The following is a 24,835-nucleotide window of genomic DNA, read 5'->3' as shown; positions in this document are numbered from 1 at the left end:
ACACAAGCCTAGTGTGTGTGTGTGTGTGTGTGTGTGTGTGTGTGTGTGTGTGTTCGTGCGTGCGTGCGTGTGTGTGTGAGCGCGCGCGCGCGCGCGTGCGTGCGTGTGCGTGCTAAGCTAAATGCATTAAGCTTGAAGTGCTGCAAGCAGATTACTACGAGGCTTAAAAGTCGATTCTGAATGCAAATATGTAAATAGCAATGCCTCAGCATTGCACTGAGCAAAGTCTTTCTTTTCTCTCATTTTTCTGAAAACATGGTCTTTGGTCACTCTGCTTGTTTATTGTATCAATATCCTTGGATCTAAGACAGCTAGAGCTATTATTTATTTTACAGCACAAAGCTAAATGTATTGAGAATGCAACGCTGAGAGCAGATTTTTTTTTAATTTTCAGCTCCAAATATCTTTATTTAGATGTACATTTGCTCTGACTATTGATACTGTGAACACAGAGCTTAAATGGGCTGTAAAATGACAAATAAGTGTTCAATTTAGAATCTGTTTCCAGCGTTGCTATCCTTATGCACTCTAGTATCCAAATATATGTTGTTTGAAACTTTCCCTTTAGCAGGTAATTTTTAATTGTTTCAACAAAGAATAGAAGGTAATTATTAATTATCTCGACAACTACTACGTACATACAAGATATAATTAGATATTTAAAATAAACACAAAACACTGAATGAGCATGCGCAATTTTACCAGATTTGACCAAGAAATAACAACATTATCTCAACAACCCATGTTCCCCCTTAAAAGCTCCTATGTCACTTCAATGACAGTTTCCTATTTTTGACCCATAAAAAAAAGGGGGTTCGCATTCGATTGTGGGGAATTTTAGAATCAGGGAGAATCCTACCTATGAATCAGCATTGTGTGTAGTTCCTTTTTTGTTGTTGTTGTTGTTGTTTAAATCAACCTGCTCGATAATTAGACCAGAATTGACGGAAATAGACTGTGGTCAGTTCTAGCAATGGACAACACAGGCAGTGCTTGCTTGCCCACCTGAGCAGCCAAAGCACCAAGAAGAAGCCCCATGGGGTTGCAGTCCCTCGCGGATGCCAACGGGTCTGACAGCAAAGGGGAGCTTCGTGGTCTTCGGCCCCGCCGCCGCGAAGACGATGACGACGATGTTCCCAAGGGTGTTCCAAGAGACAGTCCACCCTTACCGGTACCCAAGCTGGCTGGCAGGGTCTCCAGAATGTGCCTCTGGTGAGCTGCGGGTGGAGGAGGAGGTGGAGGTGGGGGGCCAGGGGTCATAGCAGGCGGTCCCACGGGGGTCAGTGTCACTTCGGGGGACAAGTACGCAGTGCCAGTTGTGGTACCACCACTACGCTTAACGCACAGGTCCAGTGGCATGGCGCCCCCGTCCCCACGGCCAGGGGAAGCTTGTGTCTCACTGCTACTGGCCCCAGAGTGTGCAGGGGGTGCAGGGGGTGCAGGGGAGTGGCGCGTGCTTCCACTGACCCCACTGCCACTCGATGACGAGGATCCTGCCTGGGAGGAATGGGCGGGACTTGGGAACAGACTAGGGGAACCCGACAGGTGGCCCACTCCAGCCGATGGTGGTCGGGAGGGGGATGACGAAGGCTGCTGCAGCATAAGGCAATCTGCCAGCTGCAATAGAGAGAGAGGCATGTGGTACACCCATTTCCAAAAGGTGGGCCCTTGCCGTCAGTGTCTCCACTAAAACTCAGGCAAGTTGAAGATGCACAGGTGGCAACTACAGGCATGAGGCAGAGTGGGGTGCCTGTGGTCAGAAACTTGTGAGCGCAGAACAAAATAATAATAACCAATAAGGTGATGCCACTACACCTGTAGCACATTTTGCAAACACACTGATGCTAGTAGACCGCACTGACCTCACTAGCTTCAAGTACCAAGGTAGCGACATTTGTGCACTTTAGCAGTGGTGTTCGAAGAGACCTGCGACACAAATCATGCATGTTTATTTTATTTCACGTTTGCTTACTATAGACATGACGATGCTTATATGAGATATTTGAAATTGCTATGGCAATCAGTTTCCATGCCTTCCACAGCACCGTACACCCATGATTTTCAACAGCAGATGCTTGGTAGAAGGCACATGACGCATAGGTTTATGCCATTCGTTTTGATTAGTTGGGAATGAGGGTTGTACAGTACACTTTAATGCCACACAAGTAGCCCCTACTTTTACACAAATACATGTTTTATGCTTGTTAAAACGAATATCTCAATTTAGCACAACATAGTTTTTTTTTACAACCGACACTATGTATGCTCACTATCTGTTGACACAAAGTATTCTCTTCATTTTGCATTGTGATGGGCCGGCGGGAGATTCAGGTTCTTTCAAAAGTGTTTGATCATATGGGATGGTAGCCTCTATAGTGGCCTCTATGGATGGTAGCGCATAGCCTCTTTGCATAGCATTTGCAGGATATTGTGTTACAATTGCACCATATAAGAGAAACTGTTTGGGAAGTTTCAACTTTCTCATAAATGTATTACAATAGTTTATCCGTACACTCGAGACAAGAGTGCACAACAGCACTGGTAGCGCCAACTTGTAACACTGACTTCAACTACAGCACACACATCTATATTTACAACAGCCATGTTTACAACCATGTTCTACCTATCCACTACTACACCAGCAGCAACAATCGTTAGCGCATATGAGTTTTCTTTTTGCCTTTTTTTGTCCATTCAATGAGAAAATGATGCAGCACAAACATTACTGAGTTGCCGTAAACATCCTCAAAAGATGTTGCTACCAGCGCTCCGCTAATGAACGGCACATGTGGCAATTACATTGCAGGGCCCCTTTAAAGAAGGTGTTGGCCCGTGCACCGTGCAGTGTTTTCAAAAGTCAACAGTTCTTTTGCTAGAACCGACAACGAGAACACCCACTTTGTTGATTAGTCTATAAATGGTACAAATTTCACACAATACTGTCAGACACAGAAGCAAAACCACAGCACTTTGACCGCCTTACAGTACACAAGTGAGTTTCCGAAGGCTCGCACCTTGGCAGCAGCAGCCGACGCCAGGCCGGACTCGCGACGACCCCTGCGGCTGCGGCGCCCCTGCTGGCTGCTGCGCTCACGCACCAGGCTGCCCAGGGGCAGCGTGATGCCTGGCCGCGACGACCCTTCTGCACTCCCTCCCGCCTTGCTTGCTGCCCCTAGCAACTCCGCAGCCCCCTGCCCCAGGAACGGTGGCGACAAACCAGGTGGGCCTTTGGCAGAGCCCAGCATAAGTTTCTCCCTGTGTGTATGAAAAGCAACCACTCACACATACATGCACAATTCAAGCATCTAATGGACTGCAATAAAGTGTATACAGCAGAGTCCAGACTCCGGTTAATTCAACTTGTAACTTCATTTGAAAGTACTGGAAAGTACTAGCGAGAAACCATACAATGCCATGGAAGAAAAACTTTAGTTCAAATGCGAAAGCATGATACTTCGGTTAATTCAGCCCCTACCGGCACCCCGTCGTGATTGTAGCGGTCACTAAAACCTTGAAAACACAAGAAATTCAGCAAACAGCACTACTGCTTCCCTAGGCGACGACAGTGACAGCAGCAACCTGTCCTGCAGCAATGATGACATCATCCGCTTTGCCATAGGTGATGTTACTTGGAGATTTAATCAGCACCAGCGACAGTGTTGAGGTCTGTGGGCCACTGACTGACATGTATAGTTATTATAATGCTGTACTGAAGTAGTTTGTTGATGACAATAGACTACTTTAAGCAATAAAAAAGAACAGAATTCATTCATTTTGCCTACGTATGTCAAGATTTTTTAGAAAATTAGACCAAGCCTTGTGGTCCTGCAAGGGTCAAATTATGAAGAGACGATCCTCAAAACATTTCTTTTATTATTATTTGTACTAGCTGTTTCAAAATTTAGCCAATTATACCCTTCTTTTAAAGCAGATTCCAAATATCTCATTAGCTTTTGTGTAGCTGTTGTAGTTTTTGAGTTATGTGGTGCACAGTGGCAAAATAGTCATCTTTGTGGGCATTTCTTCATGTACTAAATTTTCACAAAAAGCATCGTGCTGTAGCTTATCTAGCTCTTCGCAGATTGCAAAGTGCTGATATCTAGCCGAATAGCATGTACAATTACTATAACTGTGGAACAAAATTAGGACATCTCAACAAATATTTTTTTTTTTTTAGGCTCCCTATACCTCGTACTATCCTAACTACTGCTGAGAGATATTGCCATTTCAAGTAGATCATCAGCAATCTATATATCTTCAAGAGTATGTATGCTACATTTCGTTAGTATAGGACAATTGTAAGTGTACAAGGTTATTTTCATGGGATTGTGAAAAAAATTAGTTCAAGTGTCCTAATTTTTTGCATAGTTGCTGTAATTGTACATGCTGTTTGGATAGATATCGGCACTTAGCACTAAGGTACCGCACAATGCTTTTTTTTGTGAAAATTTATTGCACAATAAAGTGCCCACAAAATCACGATATTTTGCCATTGTGTAGGGCATAACTCGAGAATGATAGCAGCTACACAAAAACTAATGACATATTTGAAATCTCCTTGAAAAACTATATATTTCAGTGAATTTTGAAATCTCTAATCCATATATTAAAAAAATTAAGCTTTTTCGAAGAGCGTCTCCTTTAATGGGAGTAGACCGTACTTGGGCGAGTTGGTTAACGCTCAATGCTACAATGGCCCTCTCCAACTTCCCTAACGACTGAACTGACAATACAAACTTGAACTCTTTCCATATCTTTTTAAAATCAATATGGAAATTGTCGTCCATAGGAATTTACTGCTACTTTACTTGGTCTTTCATTCTCGCCTTCTCATGGAGCATGCCTACAGAAAGCTTCCAACCCATTGAAGAGACTATCTGAAATGCAAGATAATAAGGATATACCAGAAAACCAGTGTTCTTTTACCATCTTGTCAGAACTTCAACAAAGCTTCCACTGACAAAACGCAGTTTGGAGCAATTTTTGCAGCATAAAAATGCTAATTTCTGGAGCCCTTTGGAGCAGTCATACATCATGCAGAACACTCACTGCCTTCTGTCTACAACTGCGCAATACCTATGTAAGCTTTGTAAGCGGCATGCAAGCATACTTCTAAGTCAGCAGCACTGTGCCTGTAACAGACTCTGCACCTTTGCCTTCCAAGTTAAAGACAGTTGAAACAAACAACACTTACTTCACGGAATTTAGAAGGATGCTGTCTTGAAGGAGGTCCAAATGCTTTGATGATCTGCTATGGGCTGATGGAGGTAGCATTTTGCCAAGAGCTTGAGAGCCATTCATACCTGGAATAAATGAATAACTTGTCTTATTCATTTACCAGAAGCCAGCAATTAACCAAATCGAGGTCAGAGGTAAGTCAATACCAACACAGTGCAAGACCATCAGACAATTCACAATACACTTGAAAGCTAATGGTGAGGTGATGAGACAATGTTTCTGTGTTTCATTTGAAGTCTACAGCGATTCATGTACTCCTTTCATAAGTACTCTATCCCTGTTTGCTTTGACTTCACATACCTTATAAGCTACGAGATGAAAGACACAGCTAACAGAGAAATCAATCTAACAAGAGACAAATCTACATGTATTTGGTGGCATTTTGTACCAATCACCTTTTTTTGTCAGTTATTAGAAGAAAGCCGGGGAAAGCAAAAGTCTATTCACTCGTTTACAAGAAGCTCAATTTTCAATAAGGAACTAACATGACCAATGCCCCCTTCACTTTCAACAACTTTTTAATTCTTCAAATGCAACCAGATGAGATGACACACAGACCTTCAATAAAATTTTTCACCTCATCATCACGCAACACCAAACGATAACAAACAAACAAGAAAAGCAAATAGCAGCACACACTTTGCTCTTCTGTCAGATTGCACATGGATTGCCGAAACAACACCAAACTTCAAAACAAGAAGAAAAAAAGAACGAAGAGTAAAACTACACATAAAATTGCACGAAATCACAAGCTTTCAGTCACAATGCTCCATACAAAAATACAAGCAGATATTTAAACAAAGGCTGCCTACCTGATGGAAAATAAACAAATAAAAGAAACGACACCAGTAAGTAATGTAAACAGTGTGCTACCATGGTAGCCCATCTCATGCGGCAAGCATACGACCGGTTTGAACAAGACACATAGACCAGTAACTGGTCCTACCTGACACCCTGCACTCGAAGTGCACATCGCCAGGTTTGGAATAGGTGTGCCCAGCAAGCACTTCCTCGACTGCTCGAATGGAGCAAGAGAAAGAGTGTCAGAGAAAATGCGTTAGGTGTGCAGCATGACAGCAAATAATATGTGCAGGAAGTCTAGCAAGCCATTCTACCAGATTTCACAGACCTTTCCAAGTTGCACTTCCTCCTCAACTATTTCGGCATAAATTCCATGATTGAGGACATGGCAAACTCAAATGCATTCTGTTTAGACATGACACGACAAAATTTAAGAATAGTGTGTGAGAAAATATCTATTACGAGCACACTCCTAATCCAGATTTCCTGCTGAGCAAGCTAGTCTGGTAGAAATGTGATCTGTTGGAAGACTTTTGCAGCTAAAATACAGATTTTTAAAGAAAGCTGACAAACAATTTTACTTTTTTCTTTTGACTTTTTTCTTTTAACTGTTGTTTTACTGGTGGCTTCAATATCTTTCCAGGAACGTAAAATCTCTGCTCGTGAATCTAGGTTTCCCAGATTATTCTTATAGATTAAAATTTTAAACATTCCGACATCCATATTGTTTCAATTCATTTGAAGGATACAAGAACACAAGCATGCATGCATGTGCAATTATGTGACACAAGTTATACAGTACAGCCTGGGTAGCAGTAGAAATACTGATGGTTCCCTTAACTTCACTAATGTCATAGATGCTCCTGATAAAGAAGCTGAGGCATTTCCAGTACATGTTTCCTTAAAAATTTACATAAAAGTCTTCAGAAACCTTTACTCAAGAAAGCTACAAAAAAAAGAGAGAGAGAAACGATCACTAGGACTAAAAAGGTAAGAACAGGATAATTAGGGGTGTGCAAATAGCAAACTCTTCTGATCAAATTGAACACGAATCGAACAGTGCCAAAATTGAATCAAATTGAATATTCAAATATTTTTCGAATCATTTGCAAATAATGCACAGCCTTCACACCATACCAAACAATTCTAACATCCTGGTATTCACAACAGAAATTTCCTGACGTTACACTGCACATTATAGAACATGCTTCAGTAATAGCACAAAGAGAGCATTAGGAACAACTAAGCAATTTGTTTGCAAACTCGGGGCTCTTAGGAGGATATACAGCCATACATTAGCAGGCAAAATTTATAAAGGTAACATTGTGAGCCAATTAATGCATGCCATCTGTGGACATGCAATTTATGCGTGTTGTCTGCAGTGATGGCACAGTGGGAAAGAAATAATAATAAAGCACCTTTTTCCTCCTTCGAACTAGTAAATTAGATTAAATTCTGGGGCTTTAAGTGCCAAAACGTCAATATGATTATGGGGCACGCCATAACGGGAGACTCCGAATTAATTTTGACCACTGATGTTCTTTAACATGCACCCAACACACACAATGCCATGGGCGTTCTTGCATTTCACCCCCATCAAAATGCAGCCACCGCGACCTGGATTTGATCCTGCGCCCTTAGGCTCAGCAGCGCAACGCCAAGGCCACTATGCCACTACAGCGAGGGCTTGAATTGTCACAGATGTTCCCACTATTCTATAAAATATCTTGCAATAAAATGTATTGTTTTATTCTGATGAGAGGACACAAGTGATGCATCTATCAATAGTACCAAATGATAACCGTTACCAAATGCCCTGTCTAAACATTCTATTGTGAGTGATTGTGTTTAGCAGGAAAAGTCTGGCTGACCGAGCCACGCAGTGTGCACTGGTCCCCTGTGAGTGGTTATCTTTGTTTGTGCACAGAAGATAAAAAATGTTTGGTAAATACTTTAAAAATTTTTTTATTTTTAAATAGTGTTTATTCAATTCGAGGAAAGAATTGAACAGGACAGCCTTCAATTCATTTAATGTTTTGGATGTTCGCACACCTCTAATGATAATCCGATAAAGGTTATTACTCTCCTTACTTATATCATTCAAATGAGAAGGTGATACAAAAGACTGCTTGAGCCACCAGGCCAGCATCTACTGCCCTCCCGTGAGCAGTATGTGTTAGCAGCAGTGGTGACCCTCATCGGGAAGAGTGCTAGAGAGACAAGCCACGAAGACCACCATTCTGAAATGCATGTTGTTGCACCATCTGTTCACAGTTTGTTACTGAATCTTTCATCTAGTTTAACAACAGTTGTATCAGCTCTCGGAACTCCAACAGGACACTATTTGATCTCAAAGAGGCCCTCACTTGCCAAATACACACTTGCCTCATCATGATAGTGTTTCCTGTTTTCCCATACATTCTGCACTCTGCACATATGTGCGCCTCACTTCATCCAGCTTTCTTTTGCAAGTACTATCTGTTCATACTCTCACCTAAGCTGTATTGCAACTGTCGTGACCTGCGCATCTCTTGCGGTCTGCCCTCTCTTGGCATTCTCCCCAAGAAGTTTAATCCGTGTGACATTACGCTAATTTAAAGCAATTAAAAGAAATTATAAGAATCTTTTGCTGCATGCAAGAACTTTTTGCAGTCACTTATCGCAGGCTTACAAACAAAATACTTTTTGTTCATAATGGCTAAAGCAACCAACAGCAGTTCCAGGAAATCTTTCATGTATGTCACATATGATTCAGGACTAATCCAGAAACGTTGGTTAAGGTGCGAGCCTCTCAACAATTCAGCTAGGCCTGAGGCTATGGCTAAACAAAGCCTTAGTGAGGCAACACAGACAAAAAACAAAGACACTATAAAAATGCATCATTGAGTGAAACCAAGGAAGCTGCAATCATTTTCTTTCCTGCCTACTTTACGAGCCTCACACTGACGCATGGTGTATCACAGTGACTGATAACTTTATGTATGCAAGCTATTACCATAGCAATATGTCCATTTGCAGTGCCATAGAACACACACCTCAGCTGCACACGGGGACATTGCATGAAAGCTATAACAGGTATACACGCACTTATATAACAGCAAGAATTTATCGCAGGGCAAACATTTTGGCTTTTACAGCGTCATGAGATGTGCAATAAGTGGTGCTCAAGATGCATTTTGCCTTTAAAACATTACTACTCTCATTTGTGAATAGCACATATGCCAAGCACTCTACATGTGTGTGGTGTGTGGGGGGGGCGGCGTGCATGTGTGCATGCATGCGTGTGCGTGTGTGTACCGACAGTTACCCCCTCAAGAACTGAGGTGGTAACTGGTAAGAATTCAGGGCAGTACTACCCGGTGCTGTTAACAGCTTAAAGGAGGAGAGGTGACGGTGCATGAGCGCTAGCTTCACCCATCATACAACAGTGGTTATCCAGTGGTGCTCCCGAAAGCATCGAAGGCCCCCCTGCAGACAATGGATGGTCATCACCTTGATGTCATCCATTTATTTTGTTTAAGTGTGTGAGTGCGCGTGCGTGCGATAACATCAGCCAGCCTATACATACCTCAGCCAAATTGCCAAACCAATGCCCAATTTAGGTCTTTCACACACATGCAATCTACAAGAACTAAATAGTGTGGTAAGCTAAGCACAAGTGCACATTGTGTTGCCAAAGAAAACAGGCACATGCACTGCTCCAACCAGTGATTTTTAAAACGAGAGAAGGAAGTGAGCAAACAGGTGATGGCTCAACCTCTGCTGGACTCACGTCTTCGTGACTGTGATGAGCTGGCCTGTGGCTGGGGCTGCTGCTGCCTCAGGGCATGGTCCAGCTTAGAGCTGCTGGCCAGGCTAGGGCCGGAGGTGCCCTGGCGCAGCAGGCTGGCTAGGGTCATGCCCCCCTGGTCAGCAGAGGACCACCAGGCCCCTGAACACACCACCACCACCGCCACCCAGGAAGGCTCAGTTATTTTGGCCACCCACCACCGCAACCACACTGAGCCCCCTCCCGCCACCACTGACTCATGCTGGCCATTTCCAGTGATGACGACAATGGATAGGGGCCACAAAATTTCTACAGCTTCAGAGACCCACATAAAGATAGCTTCCAACCTGTGTGAACTTCAAAGTTAGTAAAAATCCAATGGACACAACACCAAAAATAAAGGGGGTGGGGGGGTTATAGCACAATTTCTTTTAAAACTTGCAGTGAGCACACACATTTTCTGGGTGCATACATATTTTATAAACAACTATTTACCTTTAAGCACAAGCAGCAGTCTATGAACAGCATGGACTGACAGGCAACACATTGTTTACAGATTACAGAGACTTTTTCAGCGACTTTGCTGTTGCCGGTTTCACCTGCTTCATGAGCTCAAAACAAGTACCCTTCTGGTGTTCTATATGAAGGTTTACAGATTGACATGCAAAACTTTCCCACAAACAGAATTTATTTATATTTAGAACTTGACGCCACATTAGTAAACTTTATGAACAATTTGGGAAAGTTGGCAGGTATGCATATAAAAAGAGAATCAAAACAGAAAGCCAAGCAAATTGGTACAATTCTTGTTTTGAAAGCTTAGGTAAAAAAACATGCTATGCAAAAGGACTGAAAAGGACCACACAAACGGCAACTATTTACTGGTTTGTGTTGGCTTTTTCATTCCTCTCATGTCCATGTTTCAGAAGCCAAATTTTACAAATCAGGAAGGAACCCCTGTACCTGAATATCATATGAAAAGAAGCAAAAGTTACATTTGAAATATCTGTGGTTCATAGAAGACGATAAGCACTACACTTAAACATTTTAACCATCTCTAAACTGTTTTAAGACAAATCCTCCCATGTGAATGTGTTTCCAACTGTGCTTCCGCAAGCTTGCCAAAGGCACCTTATTGCCTTGTTACCAAAGAAATGTATTCTGCTACGTGTGTGACCCGGCAGAAATCTTTTATCTAATATATTTTACAACTTACTAATTTAGCGTGCTTTGGCTCACATGCTGGAGTAAGTGCCAGAGAGTGCATACAATACTAAAGCTCCAGCTTTACATGAGTAAATACAAAAGTTAGTCAGTAAACATGGTAGTTTTCCTAAGTGCTTGAACATCAGCTTAGCTACCCTGTAAAAAGCATTTTGGGCAGTTCACAAAGAGTGAGATTTAGCTGTATGAAGGTTATAGAGCCTCCTAGAGCTGTTATTCTCACTACTGACATCAAATATTCCTTCTCTCCCACAAACAGATCTACCTATGCTTCTTGCACCTTTAAAGAAACAATACTGCAAGTTCTCCGAACCTTGCCTATACTTCCACTTATTTAGGCCTGTATTCAAATCTAGAGCTAGGCCTCCATGTCTCAATCTAAGACTAACATTTAAATCCATCCAAAAGATGCAGGTAGATTCTGTATAACAAAGTGACCATCATCACTTTAGAAAATATCAAAGTTTTCTTATTCGTTGCTCACGAAGTACTACTGACAAACCTTCCTGACAATCACAAGTTGTTATTGCACTTTCAAGATGAGTGCAAACGCCTCGTGTACACAGTGCACAAGTTAAACTTTCCACAACCAAATCCAGCTTTACTGACTTGTATCCTCAAGCCCTGCCTGCACCTCATCAGCCAAAGCTGCCACAAAGTTCTTTCTAATTTTTTTACTCTGCCAAATTCACAAAGAGGAAATGAATGTATCAAATGAAAGTATTTCACTCACGTGATATTTAAGACAAAAAATATTCCGGACGATCCCACTATTTTATATGAGGAACAAATCACTACAATAACTTCATGGCACAGAAAAACCATGGGCAGTTAAAATTTTAAAAATTAAATTATGGGGTTTAACGTGCCAAAACCACACTCTGATTATGAGGTACGCCTTAGTGGGGGACTCCAGAAATTTAGACCACCTGGGGTTCTTTGACGTGCACCTAAATCTAAGTACACGGGTGTTTTCGCATTTCGCCCCCATCAAAATGCGGCCGCTGCGGCCGGGATTCAATCCCGCGACCTCGTGCTGAGCAGCCATGGGCAGTTGACAGAAGCAGCTAGAGTGTATCCTGTGGTGAGGAACATGACCAGTAAAGAAAAGCCTACACCAGCACTTGCACTTACGTTGCAAAGTTCTTTCACTCTGCTTAAGTCGCTATGCATTTTTTCTCCCTTCCGAAAACATACACAGTTTGGAGATCTACAGCGACAAAATAGCACTGCTAGCTGGAGTTCATAACAGTATCTGACAGAACATGTGAAGTTGCTGTTTTGTCCACCACCTTCTGTTCAGTTTCACAATAGGAGAAGCGAAGCAAAAAAAAAAAAAAGGGCAAAGATGTTTCATTACTGGCAGATTCAGTTCCATATTTTGCAACAAGTCTATGGTGACATTATGAAGCTTCCAAACTACCCTACACAGACTTTGTGAATCTGTGCTAGCAAATCAGTACACACCTCATTATATACGGACAAATAAACTGAAGAAAAAGAAATATAAGTGTCCTATTCTGAAACCAAGAAAGCCAGCAAAAGGAAGATGGCGAGATATAGCAACCTGCTAAAAATAGGAGGGGGTGGCAGCAGAAATCAATACAGTGCAAAGCACGTTCCACAAAAACAGCTACAGAAGAGAAGTTGCAGCGAGAATGATAGAGAGACATGAGAAATACAGCGAGAGAAAGAGACCAACCTGAGGGAAGTGAAGGCGAGGAGGACGCAGGCGGCGGCTGAGTGGAACGCGAGGGACAAGCAGAAGAAGAAGCGGCCACCCCTTCCAGGAGATGGTTGGGGGAAGAGGAAGTGGGGCTCTGAAAGGCTGTCGCACCCCTAGCCAGCAAGGGCGAGAACGGGGGAAAGGGGCTCACCCCCAGAGAGGTGGGAGGGAAAGTGGGAGGGCTCATGGCTAATGGAGGAGGAAGAGGACCAGCCGAGGTGAAAGAGGAGAGTGGTGGCAAGCAATGTGGGTGTCCAAGGGACAGATAAAACAGAGAGAGGAAGGAAAGAGAGATACAGAGAAGAAGAGAGATGAAGAAGGGTGACATGCTCAAGAAAAAATGCTGTCTTGATAGAGTGCAGACTATACATGGATGTAGAAAAGCAAGAAACACGGAGGTACAATAGAAAGAGACAACCGTTACATTGACACATCCATGTGTCATCTGCATTGTACAAAAGCAGCAGAAACCACTAACAAGCCCGTCAAGACGTTTCAAGAAACAAGCCATTGCAATCAGCACTGCATGAACTGCAAGAGCATCTTAGCAGTGAGCAAAGTGCGAATTCAGCACTACTGCAAGAGCATCTTAGCAGTGAGCAAGGTGCAAATTAAGTACTAAAGGAAATGATCTGTACTACTCATTCTACTAAAAAACCACACAAAGATGACATGAGAGATGATGAAAAGACTGAATGCATAAAGAATGCAGAACCCAGTAGTCCCTCCCCACGACATTCACCACTAGTTTGATTCACCTCTACTGTCAATACATGAGAGTGTTGGAGTCATTAAAAAGAAAGCGCTATTCTACTCCGCGTCACCATGTTGTGCAAAGGGTGGTCAATTGTAACAATGCCAGTCCGCCAATGCATAACTTAAAAAAATTATCACACCAGATGCCGCTTGCTGTAGCGCAAGCTCACATTTCTAAAAGCAAGAAAAGAACAATAACTTTCATTAAAAAGTGCAAATGAATCTGCACAGTACGATTCACTGTCCCAAGAGGACAAGTCACCCTCGCAAGCTATGGCACGCTGCATCACCAGTATATGCTAATCACAGAGGACCCTCTTTATTTCACTTGCTTCTTCAACTACCACAACTATGATCAAGTCAACCTTACATCCCATCCTGACAACCAACTTCAAATGTGTGTCTAACTGGCAATAAAGATACTGAATGTATGAAAAGTAAGGACAAGTTTTGTGACAGATGCCTTGCCAACATTCTCAAGGTTTATTAGGAAAGGCAGGAATGAAAAACAATAAAAGCCATCTTTAGTGGCCGTAAGTAGCTCACCTAAAAGGGCTGCAGCATCAAAATGGTTACGTGCCGGACTTGATGCTGCATTTCGGCTTGAATTATCCATGTTGGTGCCCTTTTGAAGCCTGAGAAGCATGAACACAGATGACGGAAACAAAATACAGATAAGCAGGAATGAACATGTTCACAATTGTCAGGAAAACCACCAAGAGCAACAGGCTTTGTCAAGGTGCAATAATGAATTCCTGCCAGGCATCTTTTCTTCAATCTGTTTATTGCAGCATGCACTACCTTTGCCTTGCAACTTTTCTAGAGGCAAGAAACTATTCTGCGTATTTTATAATGTGCTGTGGAGAAGACTGCTTGAGGTACTTTTAATGGTCACACTGAAATTGATTTTTTTTTCCCAGGCTCAGCGACAGCCACTCAGCTACCCACACAACATGCAGGACTTTCACAAGCTAACTGGCATTAAACTGCCGTACGAAAGAGGAAAAAAAAAAAAAGTGGACGTCAACTGCCATCTTTATCATGCTCCCATACAATTCTAACAGCTAAGTAGATAGCAAGGCAGAGCTGAAATATTGGCATGGTGTTGTGAAGCTTCACAACACCCTAGCTGTGATAGGTTAACAATTCCCACTTGTATATGATTATGCTTTTATATTTTAGTTCAACATTTTGAACATTAATTCTACATTATAAATCAGCAAAGAAATACTACTTCAGCAATACAATAATAATTTAAAGATACATGAGCTTACTTCTGGTCTATCCAGGCTATATTACTGTGCCCATAAATACAGAAAGAAAGCCTTCAATCTCCAACCTACTCCATTTTCTTTTTAACGAAATGTGACAGCCAACCTTACAACAGGACTCAACAAAAGTAAACACATTGTTGTATCTGCAACACACACTGTTGCTAAATCAAGCTTGGGCTGGGATGATGTGACATTTTAATCCAATTGTTTTCCTTTCCATGCTTCGTCAGTGGTTCAAGTAGTGTGCCGCCTATGTTATCACCGGAATACACAGGTCATGAATAGAGGATGGTGCAAAGAAAATAGAATCAAGCAAAATAAATCCTTAGGTTATACAGACCAAGCTGTGTACCCCATGTACCCACTTGTTAATCAGATGTCAAATTCAAACTGCTACTCAATTTCACCACACAGGACCAGAGCTGGCCATGTTTGCATTGTGTTCTATGTCTTTTCTTAAGTGCTACCAACATGCTTCACAATGCATTTTATCTGCATCTGTGTGCACTTAATCATGTCGCGATAAAGGAAGAAACACCAGCTCTAAATATGTGTATGTGAACTTTAATAAGTTTATATATGCAATGTTGGTGACATCTTTAAGTTTTTACATGCTGTGTAACAATATTTCAGTGACCTTTCTATAGCTTTTTTTCATCTCTGCCACTTACACAACTGTGGTATTCAGACAGTTCAACCACTTCATAAATTATGCATATTTTGACACAACTATGCCATTAGGACAGCGCACACATTAACAGGTGCACATACAGTGAGAACTGCCATAACAAAGGCCCAAGGCTGTTCACCTCACAGGCTTTCAATAAAGGAATTCTCCCCAAGTGTGTTCACTACCTGCTATATTCCTACCTTGGTCCAAACAATAAATGTAAAAATTGGGAGGACGTACAGTCAGGAGCCGTTGACTTTCATTCCTGTGCCCATGATGATCACTCCAGTACCACTGCTGCCTAGAAAGTTATGCAATGCTCCCAATAAGGATAATGTTGCAATGGTGAGGCAACTGCTCACTGCCACACCGAACAATGGTGCTAAACAAAAAATTGGCAGCGACTGTTTTAAATGCGTGTTGTACAAATGTAAATTAGAATTTCCCTTTCCACTGTCAACATTTTTGGAGTCAATAGCCATTGGTAAATCGCACACATTCGGTAAAGCATCGGTAAAGAGCAAATCATAATTTATGACAAAAGCAATGGTGAACCACACTGCATTAAGAAACTTGCAAGGATGGATGCAAGCTTGGGCAATATTGCTACACAGTGCTTTTCAATGCCCAATACTATTTTTCTGTCTTGTGAACAGTCAACAATTAAGATGATGTTAGAAACTAGTGTGACGAAAGAAGCCCAATTAGGTTGTAATAAATTCTGCACAGTGCTACACCTTACTAAACAAATTCATTTTCGACAGGTAAAAAGAAATACCACAATGCGATTCTGCCTGGAGGCACAGCTACCGTAAACATGGTCACGGACGCACATCTCCTCAAAGGTTTATCCTATTACAGTGAACTTTAAATTATTTTTCTACGTACTTGCACACGAATAAACGAAATGCCAGCGCCGAACAAATGCGCAGCTCCTGAGAACACTTGCTTAAAACTATACACGATATACAAGTGGGAGAGGCTAAAACACGTGCGCATGTGGCGTTGACTAAAATGCTAACCCCTATAGCTTTAACGGAAAGCGTCTGCACTCAGCAGCCGGCACCAGAGAGTCGAGGCCTGTCACAATGATTGAATACGCGCACACAATTCGCACCGACAAATGCTGCATGAGGCAAGGGTCACCGACACGCTACCTGCAAAGCATGAGCTTCAGAGACGAGTATTTGCTTCCAACAAACAGGAACAAGTCGAGCAACGCGAAAACCTGCCTAATCTAGTGCCGAGAGACATTTCGGAGAAAGTGTCTCGCGATATGAGAGCTCCGCGACGGCTGCGCGTCGCTCGGTAAAGTTAGCTGTTTCGCAGCACAATACGAAAACGCCAGAATCGCTGTTCATTTCACCACCGATGGCACATTTGGCGACAACATTGACAGTGATGTGGTATTAAACGACAGAGAGCGTGTTAGGGAGCGACTACAAAACGCTTACTGCGGTGCGAGGTGTCTCGTCGGCATACAACTGCACAACGCGATGTGAGAAAGGAAAACTGTAGCCACACTCGCAGTTTTACGGATGTTTTACCCAAAGCTTATTCTGTGAGCACCTTTTTTCGACATTCAGTTATTAAAGTCACCACCTATGTGGGACAGCTGCGTTCACATTCTGGCTAAAGTCGGCCGCAAATGTTGCGGAGTGTTGCGTCTGTTTGTTTCCGCTATTAACTAAAAAGTTAGGTCGGAAGAAAACAAAATTATCTGATATTTAAATTGCGTAGTCGCCGTACACCACCACCACGTAGGAAAGCCAGGCACAAGCTATGAGCACGATCAAACGCTGTCAGATTACCTAGAAAGAACGCGTCAAAGAAGTGTGTATTTCGTATTCACTGCGCCTGTACGACATATAGAATCATTTCGGACAGCAGCGGCTAAGAAAACGAGAGCGTTTATCCTCCATAATTGCCACCCTCCCCGCGGCCTCGTAAGGAGAGTGGCTCATAGCGAAAGCGCCCACCAAAAACAAAATGCAACCCAATCGGACCCGAAAACCGTTCACAAACACACGTCAGCTGTCCACGGAATTACCAACTGCACATCGGGTCCAACAACGCAAGCGTGGCACAAAAATTGACCATACTGTGGATATTCGTCGCCATAAACCTGACTGTCCGGCTCGAAGTTCAGTCAATGAGTTCTTGATCTCGAGGAGTAACACAGCTTCGGTCCGACGCTGACCGACGCTCCCGCGGCAAAACGTATAGCCGTAGAGACGGAGCGAGGCAGTGATCACTGTTAATCAACTACCACAACGTTACTCTGGTATAAACAAGGCGAAACTAAAGATTTACCAGAGCAATCAAGCGCTTCAGTGGCGTCGAAGGGCTTCGGTTCTAGGAGTGCCAAGCCTAAAACGGCGACGTGTTACAAACTCGATGCATTCGGACATTTTTTTGATTCAAACTGACAATAAAGGACGCTTCGGTGACACTTACCGATTCCCGGCTTCCAGGCGACAAACTTTTCTGAAAATCCCGCAGAAAACACAGCATACGTGCCGATAAAATGAGGCTCCTTTGTGTAAGGACCGGCGTTTCAGTGGCAAAAATGGAGAAGAGCAGAGGAAGGAATCACGAACGCATGAGGTTTGTGACGCGTGACGTCACCAGCCGTTTCAAACAATGTTATTTCGAAGACGCTTTAATCGCGGCGTGCGGGACGCGCATTAATGTGAGGCTAGCACGTTCTCCTCGACTACTAGAATCACTGGACAATCTGGAAACAGTAGTTTCAGCCAGCTCATCTTCTTTTCGGGCCGTTTGTTGCGTGTTCTAACTAACGCTCAAAATACAGACAAAACAGAATCAAAACAGGTATACGCGCTTGGGACGCGCTAAACTAGGGGCAGTCTAATACTTTTTTTTTCCTTTTACCTCTTTGAGTGATCGATGTGACTTAATTCATAAGTTTGTTTATAGCATGTGTTAGGAAAGAGAGTTACACGAAAGCTGGAAGAAGTGGAAGTATTTCTTTCTGGTATTTTCGACGATTCTCTGTGATAGTCGACTTGTTGGTTTCCTCATTAAAAGTTCAGATCACGTCGGTACACAGAATAGTCACTAAAGTGAAACTAGAAATGTGAGCACGCATAACCACACTGCTTTCGCTTGTCATTTTTGCCTGAGGATTGCCGTAGCAACTGATCGAGTGTACGAGGTCAAACAGCTTTCGGAAGAAGTGTAGCATCAAGGCAATCGCGGTGCCTCTTGACTAATTTATACGCGCGTACTGGACACTGGCACAGTAAACGCAGCGGCGTCCGCGCGCAAGAGCCCCTGATCTGCTTCTTAGGCTGGTGGAGGCGTATAGATTTTCCGCGGCCATTGAAGCAGCGAAGGCTGGACTAGACGCATTTCATAATTCTCGGCGCACTCTTATTGCTTTCTTTTTTTTTTTTTTTTTTTTTCCTTCTGCGCGGCTCCGGCGCGCCCCGCGGCCCCGCTTTCCCGGCAGAAAAGGCAGGTGACCTCCTAAAGCCCATCCAGCCGCGCAGAGACAGTGGCGCGCGTGGCGGCGCGCGCAGCGCGCACACTACTCACGTCCCTATGCTAGGGATGACGAGCCCCTAGCTAGGGACATCGCATAGGTTTGGATTGTACGCCCCACGCCCTTTGTATGTACGTCCGCGGACTGACAGACCGCGCACGTCCCGCACCCGACCCTATCATTGAACACCTAAAAAGATGCACAATCGCTGGCACTAAAAAATTTATGCGCCATCTCATCTTTTTTTAAAGAATTGCTCTAAAAAGTATGTCATATTAGCCATATGTTAGTTTTATTAGTGCATGACAGCTTGCAATGCCAATTTGTAGATCTTAAAATTTTTGACAACTAAGATACGGATATGGTGTACAGTAAAGCAGCCCTGGGTACTATTACCATAGCTACTACCATGCTACTACCGGTGTTCTGTGCGGTTACCCGTAAGCTGATGGATGGGTTGTAGAGGCCACCACCAGACGCTCGGCAGATTTTCAACTGACTTTAAAAAGCCTGTGAGCCTGCTTCGCAGTCAACCGGCTGTCATATATGGTGCAGTCTGAACGAACTGTACGTGGGACGATAAAACCCAGTAAAACACTTGAGTTAGGAAGTCCTCACCTTGGTGCGCGATGGGTTCTGTTGTCGGCTACGATTGTGCAAGTCAGTATGAGCGGTGATAAACACGCTGACACGCATTTAATTCTCATCATTTCGTGTGGAGAGCTCGCGTGTGGAATATTGGAGCCCTCTTGCGTAGACCGCCAAGTAAAATTATGCGTATCATGGTGAAAGAGAACATGCACCGACTACAGGGAAATAAATTAATGCTGAAACTCCATGCAGGAAGCAAAAGCTCGGCGCTCCTTTCTAAATACATGGGAAAGGAGAAATCGTTTTTCTCGGCAGCCATCTGCAGCGAAGTTGATTAAGTTTGCTATATTTAAAATAAAAAGTTAATATATGTCCATTGGAAGCAGATTCTTATTTAGCCTGTCAATTTACTCACAAACAAAATGTCTAAACTTGCAAAATTTAGAGAAACTACCGAGACAAGTTTACAACTCTGTAACACGATCAGCAACCAAAAATGATCTCACAAATTTTAAAATTAAATTATAGGGTTTTACGTGCCGAAACCACTTTCTGATTATGAGGCACACCGTAGTGGTGAACTCCGGAAATTTCGATCACCTAGGGTTCTTTAACGTGCACTTAAATCTAAGTACACGTAGTGTTCGTGTATATGCTGCGAGCATATACAGGGAGACTAAGTACACGGATGTTTTCGCGTTTCGCCTCACAAATTTTGTAAATTGAAGCGAATCATACCTCTGATTCTGGAGCGGACAAAACTGACGTATTACATACCCATCTGAAACTATTATAGACACTAATCAATTAGAAAGCTGTAAATTCATATATAAAAATTTGTCCGTTTTACATACAACTTTTTGTTGAATATCTACTTTCAAAGCCAGCCTGATATTGGAATTTATCCAGGAATAAATATATATATAACTTTTTTCCCTTTTTTCATTTTACACACGCACACACACACACACACACACACACACACACACACACGTATATATATATATATATATATATATATATATATATATATATATATATATATATATATATATATATATATATATATATATATATAAAGAACTTGAGTGGTGCTACAAGGTAAACAGAACAAGTATTTAATTTCGACAGTTTCGATCGGTGGACCGATCTTCATCAGGGTTTACAAAAAATATATATATATATATATATATATATATATATATATATTGCCGTACGATGACGATGACGGTGTCATCTTCGTTATAAAGTACAAGTGTATGCGATAAGAATGAGTGGCCCGCGTGCCATATTGTGCGGGCGCGAGGGAGCCGAGAAGGATGGTTGCTTGATATATTCTGTAGAGTTACTGTGGCTAAATTTAGAAATTAGCCACGTACAGTAAGTCTAGCCTTATGCGCCTTCCTTCATGCTGGGGGAAAGCAACGACTTCCCTCTATGCAACCTCTCCCCATCTACAGCTAAGGCTGCAGGCCACGTGGTCAAGCGGGCGCTAGATAGGATAGGAGAATGTGCGATCGTCCCCTCCTCTAGCCCGGCCGCGGCTCCGCATGGTTTTCCGCGCGGACGAGCAGCAAGCATTAGAGTGTACTCTACCAAGAACATATTCAACCTCAAACCATACGAAAATCCCTCTATTCTGGAACGTAGCACCACTTTTAGATCTCTGACGTCACACCCACACCCGCACCACTGTCCTGTTTTTCCCATAGAGTTTCTTACAATAAATTATTGTATGAAACTCCATGGTTTTTCCTTCTCACTTTCGCCGGGCCGGTGTTTCACGCGCGCTGATTGGTGCGGACACTGCGCACGTGCGTTTTGCAAGTTAGGTGAGCTTCATTTGCCGAAGGAATGTCTGGCTGCTATGTCTTTCAATGCATCAGCAGGCGAGAGGAAAGACTAGCGTTGTTTGCAATCGCCGGAGAACAGGACGTCGAATGGCGAAGGCAATATCCGCACAACAGTGGAAGACTTCGCGCCTTCGAAACACGTCGTTCTTTGCGAGGAAAGCACCGTACTTCTCTTAATACTTGTAAGCAAAATTGAACGAAGATTAATTTTTGCAAGCCAAACGCTTTGTTAAATTCATCACAGTGCAGCAGTGCACTGTACATTTAGTGCGTGTAAAACATGTCGCAAACTTTTTCTCTATCTGTTCGCGTCATGATCGTTTTCTTTTTTCATTTGTTTTTCGCGTTCGCATAAAACCATATGCCCTTTAAAGTGTTGTGCCTGTGACTCGGTGTTCGTTCAACCAATCATTTGTCTCGCTTTCCTTTATAAGCTTTAATTGTAGCCCTTGGAAAGTCGTGTACGCGTGATGCTTCTCGCTCTTTGTATGTTTACGTATGTTCTGCGCGGCGAATAATTTTTTTCATACAAGCACTTGTTTTTTGACGGCGTGAATCCTACTATGGCACTACATAGTAGATCACTAACATCTTTTGACATGTATACAATAAAAACTGCTCCATACGTGCGCCGTTTTTATGTAACAATGTAATTAAATAGACATACGCGGAATATGTTTTCCTGCCTCGAATATACCCATAAAGCGCTCTCACGTCTGCAGCTTCATTTTCGGACGATCAATTGGAACGGAAGAATCGTAATGCCGCGCCCTTAATTGGAGGCTGCATTTATCTCGTAATATTATATTCTCCAATAAAAGTAGAAGAAAAGAACGCTTTCAGCTAACAGTGACTATTCCGAAGCTAACATTCCAAGATATTTTTTTTTTCATATCGCGAGAGCTTAATCATGCATGCCTACAAACCTCTGACCTACATTTTCTTTTATTAATTATAGTACTTGCATATCTAGAAGCTCGACAGTACCGTGAAGTGTCGGAAATTATGGAACACCGGCGGTGAATGGCTCCATGGCATGGCATGGCAAGAACTTTATTTTAGTCCAGAGAAACTAGGGTCCGAGGGCACAAGCCCCCAGGCTAAGTCGGTGGCACCGCCCACGTAGGCACCGGTAGGCCAAAGGCTTTCCCGAGGTCGTGAGCTCTCCGGACGGCCAGGAGTTGATCTTGGAGGACTTCGCTGGATATGCGTCGACTCCAGTCCTCCTCACTGTTGAGATCCGAAGCCCTTTGGTTGGGGCACAGCCAGAACATATGATCCAATAGACATGGAGTGTGTCCACAACTTTTACATTCCGCGGGATAATCCTGCTCAATTTTGTTAAGAACGAAAGGTCTGGGATAAGATTTAGTTTGAATCATTCTTAATGTGACTGCCTGAGCTCGGTTGAGCTTCTTATGGGGGGGAGGAAAAGACCTCTTGCCGTCCCTATAGTGTGAGGTGATCTCGTGAAAAGTAGTAAGTGGGTCTTTGTAGGAGCCGCAGTCATCCTGGAGCAGTTCCTGATCTGATGTGCGGCATGTGAGATCTCGCACAGCAGAGTGAGCTTGCTCATTAGGATTGCAGCCATTGGGGCCCGCTGACCGAGTGGCTCCAAGAAAAAAAAAAAATTCGAATAGGTTTCATGTCAAACGAAATAATGTTAAGTTCGTATACACGAATTGGAGAATGTGGTCTGATTTTTCAAACGCATACTGTAGGTCCCCAGGCTTCAGCTTGTGACGTTCCGAATGGAAAACAAAATATCACTTAACCGTTGCTAAAAGTTAGGTCAGCATCCGCTGTGCAGTAAGCAGCCAGCAACACGAAAGAAAATCGCCTGACGGGCGTTAATCGCGGTTTGTCGCAGAATACGAGCTACGCGCATTGCACGTGATTCTGGTCAATGTACATGTTGCGTGCTGTTGGTCAATTGAGAAGCGACGCAATCGAAGTTCAAGCGGGTGCGTTAATTGTTTCCTTTAATGACTCCTCACGTAAGCCCAGAATGCGTCTCGCGTAGTGGCATTGGCTCAAGTGCTTCCGGTTTCCTCGATAAAGGTGGCGTTACAGTAAAAAAATAAAAATAAAAAAAGAGGAGTAATTTTAAGTCCTTTCAAAGCTGCGCATACGAAGTGAACGCATGAATTGTCTGCACTGCTTCAATTTTTTTTTTTTTTTTCACATCGCACCCCACTGCGCCATGGAGAGCAAGCCGCTCAACTTTAGCCATTTTTTTTTTTATAGTGCTTCCGCTAGTTTATTTCGAAGTATATTTTCGAAAATATTCGTTAGCACGACCTATCGCAAGTTTACCCCAGTGGTATCAGTGTCATTGGGCGATGAATTCCACAGTAAAGTTTCAAACGACTGAAACAAGAAGCGTGGGCATTACGCGGCGCGTGGCGTCCACTGGCCCGAATTGCGTGCCGTGCGCAACGCGCCGGGCCGTGGAAGAGCGAAATGCGAGAATTGAGGAGGAAAGAGCGCGCGAGGAGGAGAGTGTCGCTACTTTCCGGAAGAGGGATTTGAACGCAGCCCACTACTAGAGTTACTGTATATGCTACCTGTGGTAGCATATACAGTAACTCTACCCACTACGAGAGAAATGCTCCCGTGCCGCATTTTGAACAATCTTGGAGTTAGGTAACCTGCGGCGGGTGCAACGACTACGGGCGAACCGCTATGACCGGCGACATCATGCCAGCGCGCCTAGACTTGTAGATCGCGTAATCTCGTTTCAGCTGATATGCGTCGAAGCGAGCGGCAGCACGAAGCCGTTATTACAGAGTATTAGAATAGGGGCCCCCAAATAGCTTTGCGGGTGCTAGCGTGGGGCACGCAGGAACGAATAGTTTTATTTGTTGTTCTCCTGAGTGACTGTGGTGCATACCCTTTACTACCTTTCTTTGCTTTTGCGGATAGCGGCTTGCGCTTGCAGCGCCACTACGGCGTCGCAGTAAAGCTATTATAAATAAGTAAAATACACCTTTTATGATAAGAGTAATTTTGACTTTCGCAAAGCTTTTGGGTCTCCCACTAAATCAGTGAAATAGCGTGCCCAACAAAAAACCCAAGCGCAGGCCACGTACGTACGTTTCGTGCATGCGTGCGAGCATGACGGCATGCTAAGCGAATGTTTACTGCAGTTTCTACAGCAGACATAACTACGAACCTTAGTGTAATTGTACAATACTTTGCTAGCGTTATCGATACCGATCGATACTTCGTCTATCGGGCGAAATTGTGACGTAGAGTGCCTCAAATTCACCACACAGACACGCCCCCGAAGGCCTTGCGGTACAAGTCCTCTACAAACACACCACATGCGCTGTGCTCATATATCCGTTTTATATATATAAAAAAGAAAACTGCATACAGTCGAACCAACTTGTATCAATATCACTTTTAACATATCAGATACA

General features: G+C 43.2%; 1 protein-coding gene across 7 annotated transcripts in view; it reads right to left on the bottom strand.

Annotated features, from left to right (window-relative positions):
* Window positions 1-18,275, bottom strand: part of LOC142582451 (bromodomain adjacent to zinc finger domain protein 2B-like) — a 119,725-nt gene extending 101,450 nt beyond the window's left edge. For 2 of the 7 annotated variants that reach the window (XM_075692184.1, XM_075692187.1), the window contains exons 1-7: window positions 17,916-18,272; window positions 15,699-15,759; window positions 14,061-14,149; window positions 9,812-9,970; window positions 5,195-5,303; window positions 3,015-3,255; window positions 1,006-1,617 (exon numbers count right to left, since the gene is read on the bottom strand). In XM_075692184.1, coding sequence (XP_075548299.1) covers window positions 1,006-1,617; window positions 3,015-3,255; window positions 5,195-5,303; window positions 9,812-9,970; window positions 14,061-14,130 — 1,191 coding nt within the window. In that variant the 5' untranslated portion in view covers window positions 14,131-14,149; window positions 15,699-15,759; window positions 17,916-18,272. Of the gene's footprint in view, window positions 1-1,005; window positions 1,618-3,014; window positions 3,256-5,194; window positions 5,304-9,811; window positions 9,971-14,060; window positions 14,150-15,698; window positions 15,760-17,915 lie in introns of all 7 variants that reach the window. The other 5 variants (XM_075692188.1, XM_075692189.1, XM_075692186.1 and 2 more) reach the window with 4 other exon arrangements.
* Between the last annotated feature and the right edge of the window lie 6,560 nt (window positions 18,276-24,835).

The sequence above is a fragment of the Dermacentor variabilis genome, chromosome 5 (assembly GCF_050947875.1).
Source record: "Dermacentor variabilis isolate Ectoservices chromosome 5, ASM5094787v1, whole genome shotgun sequence".
Classification (NCBI taxonomy): Eukaryota; Metazoa; Arthropoda; class Arachnida; order Ixodida; family Ixodidae; genus Dermacentor; species Dermacentor variabilis.
The sequence above is the reverse complement of the archived record's forward strand: the minus strand, read 5'-3'. Positions and strand labels throughout refer to the sequence as shown.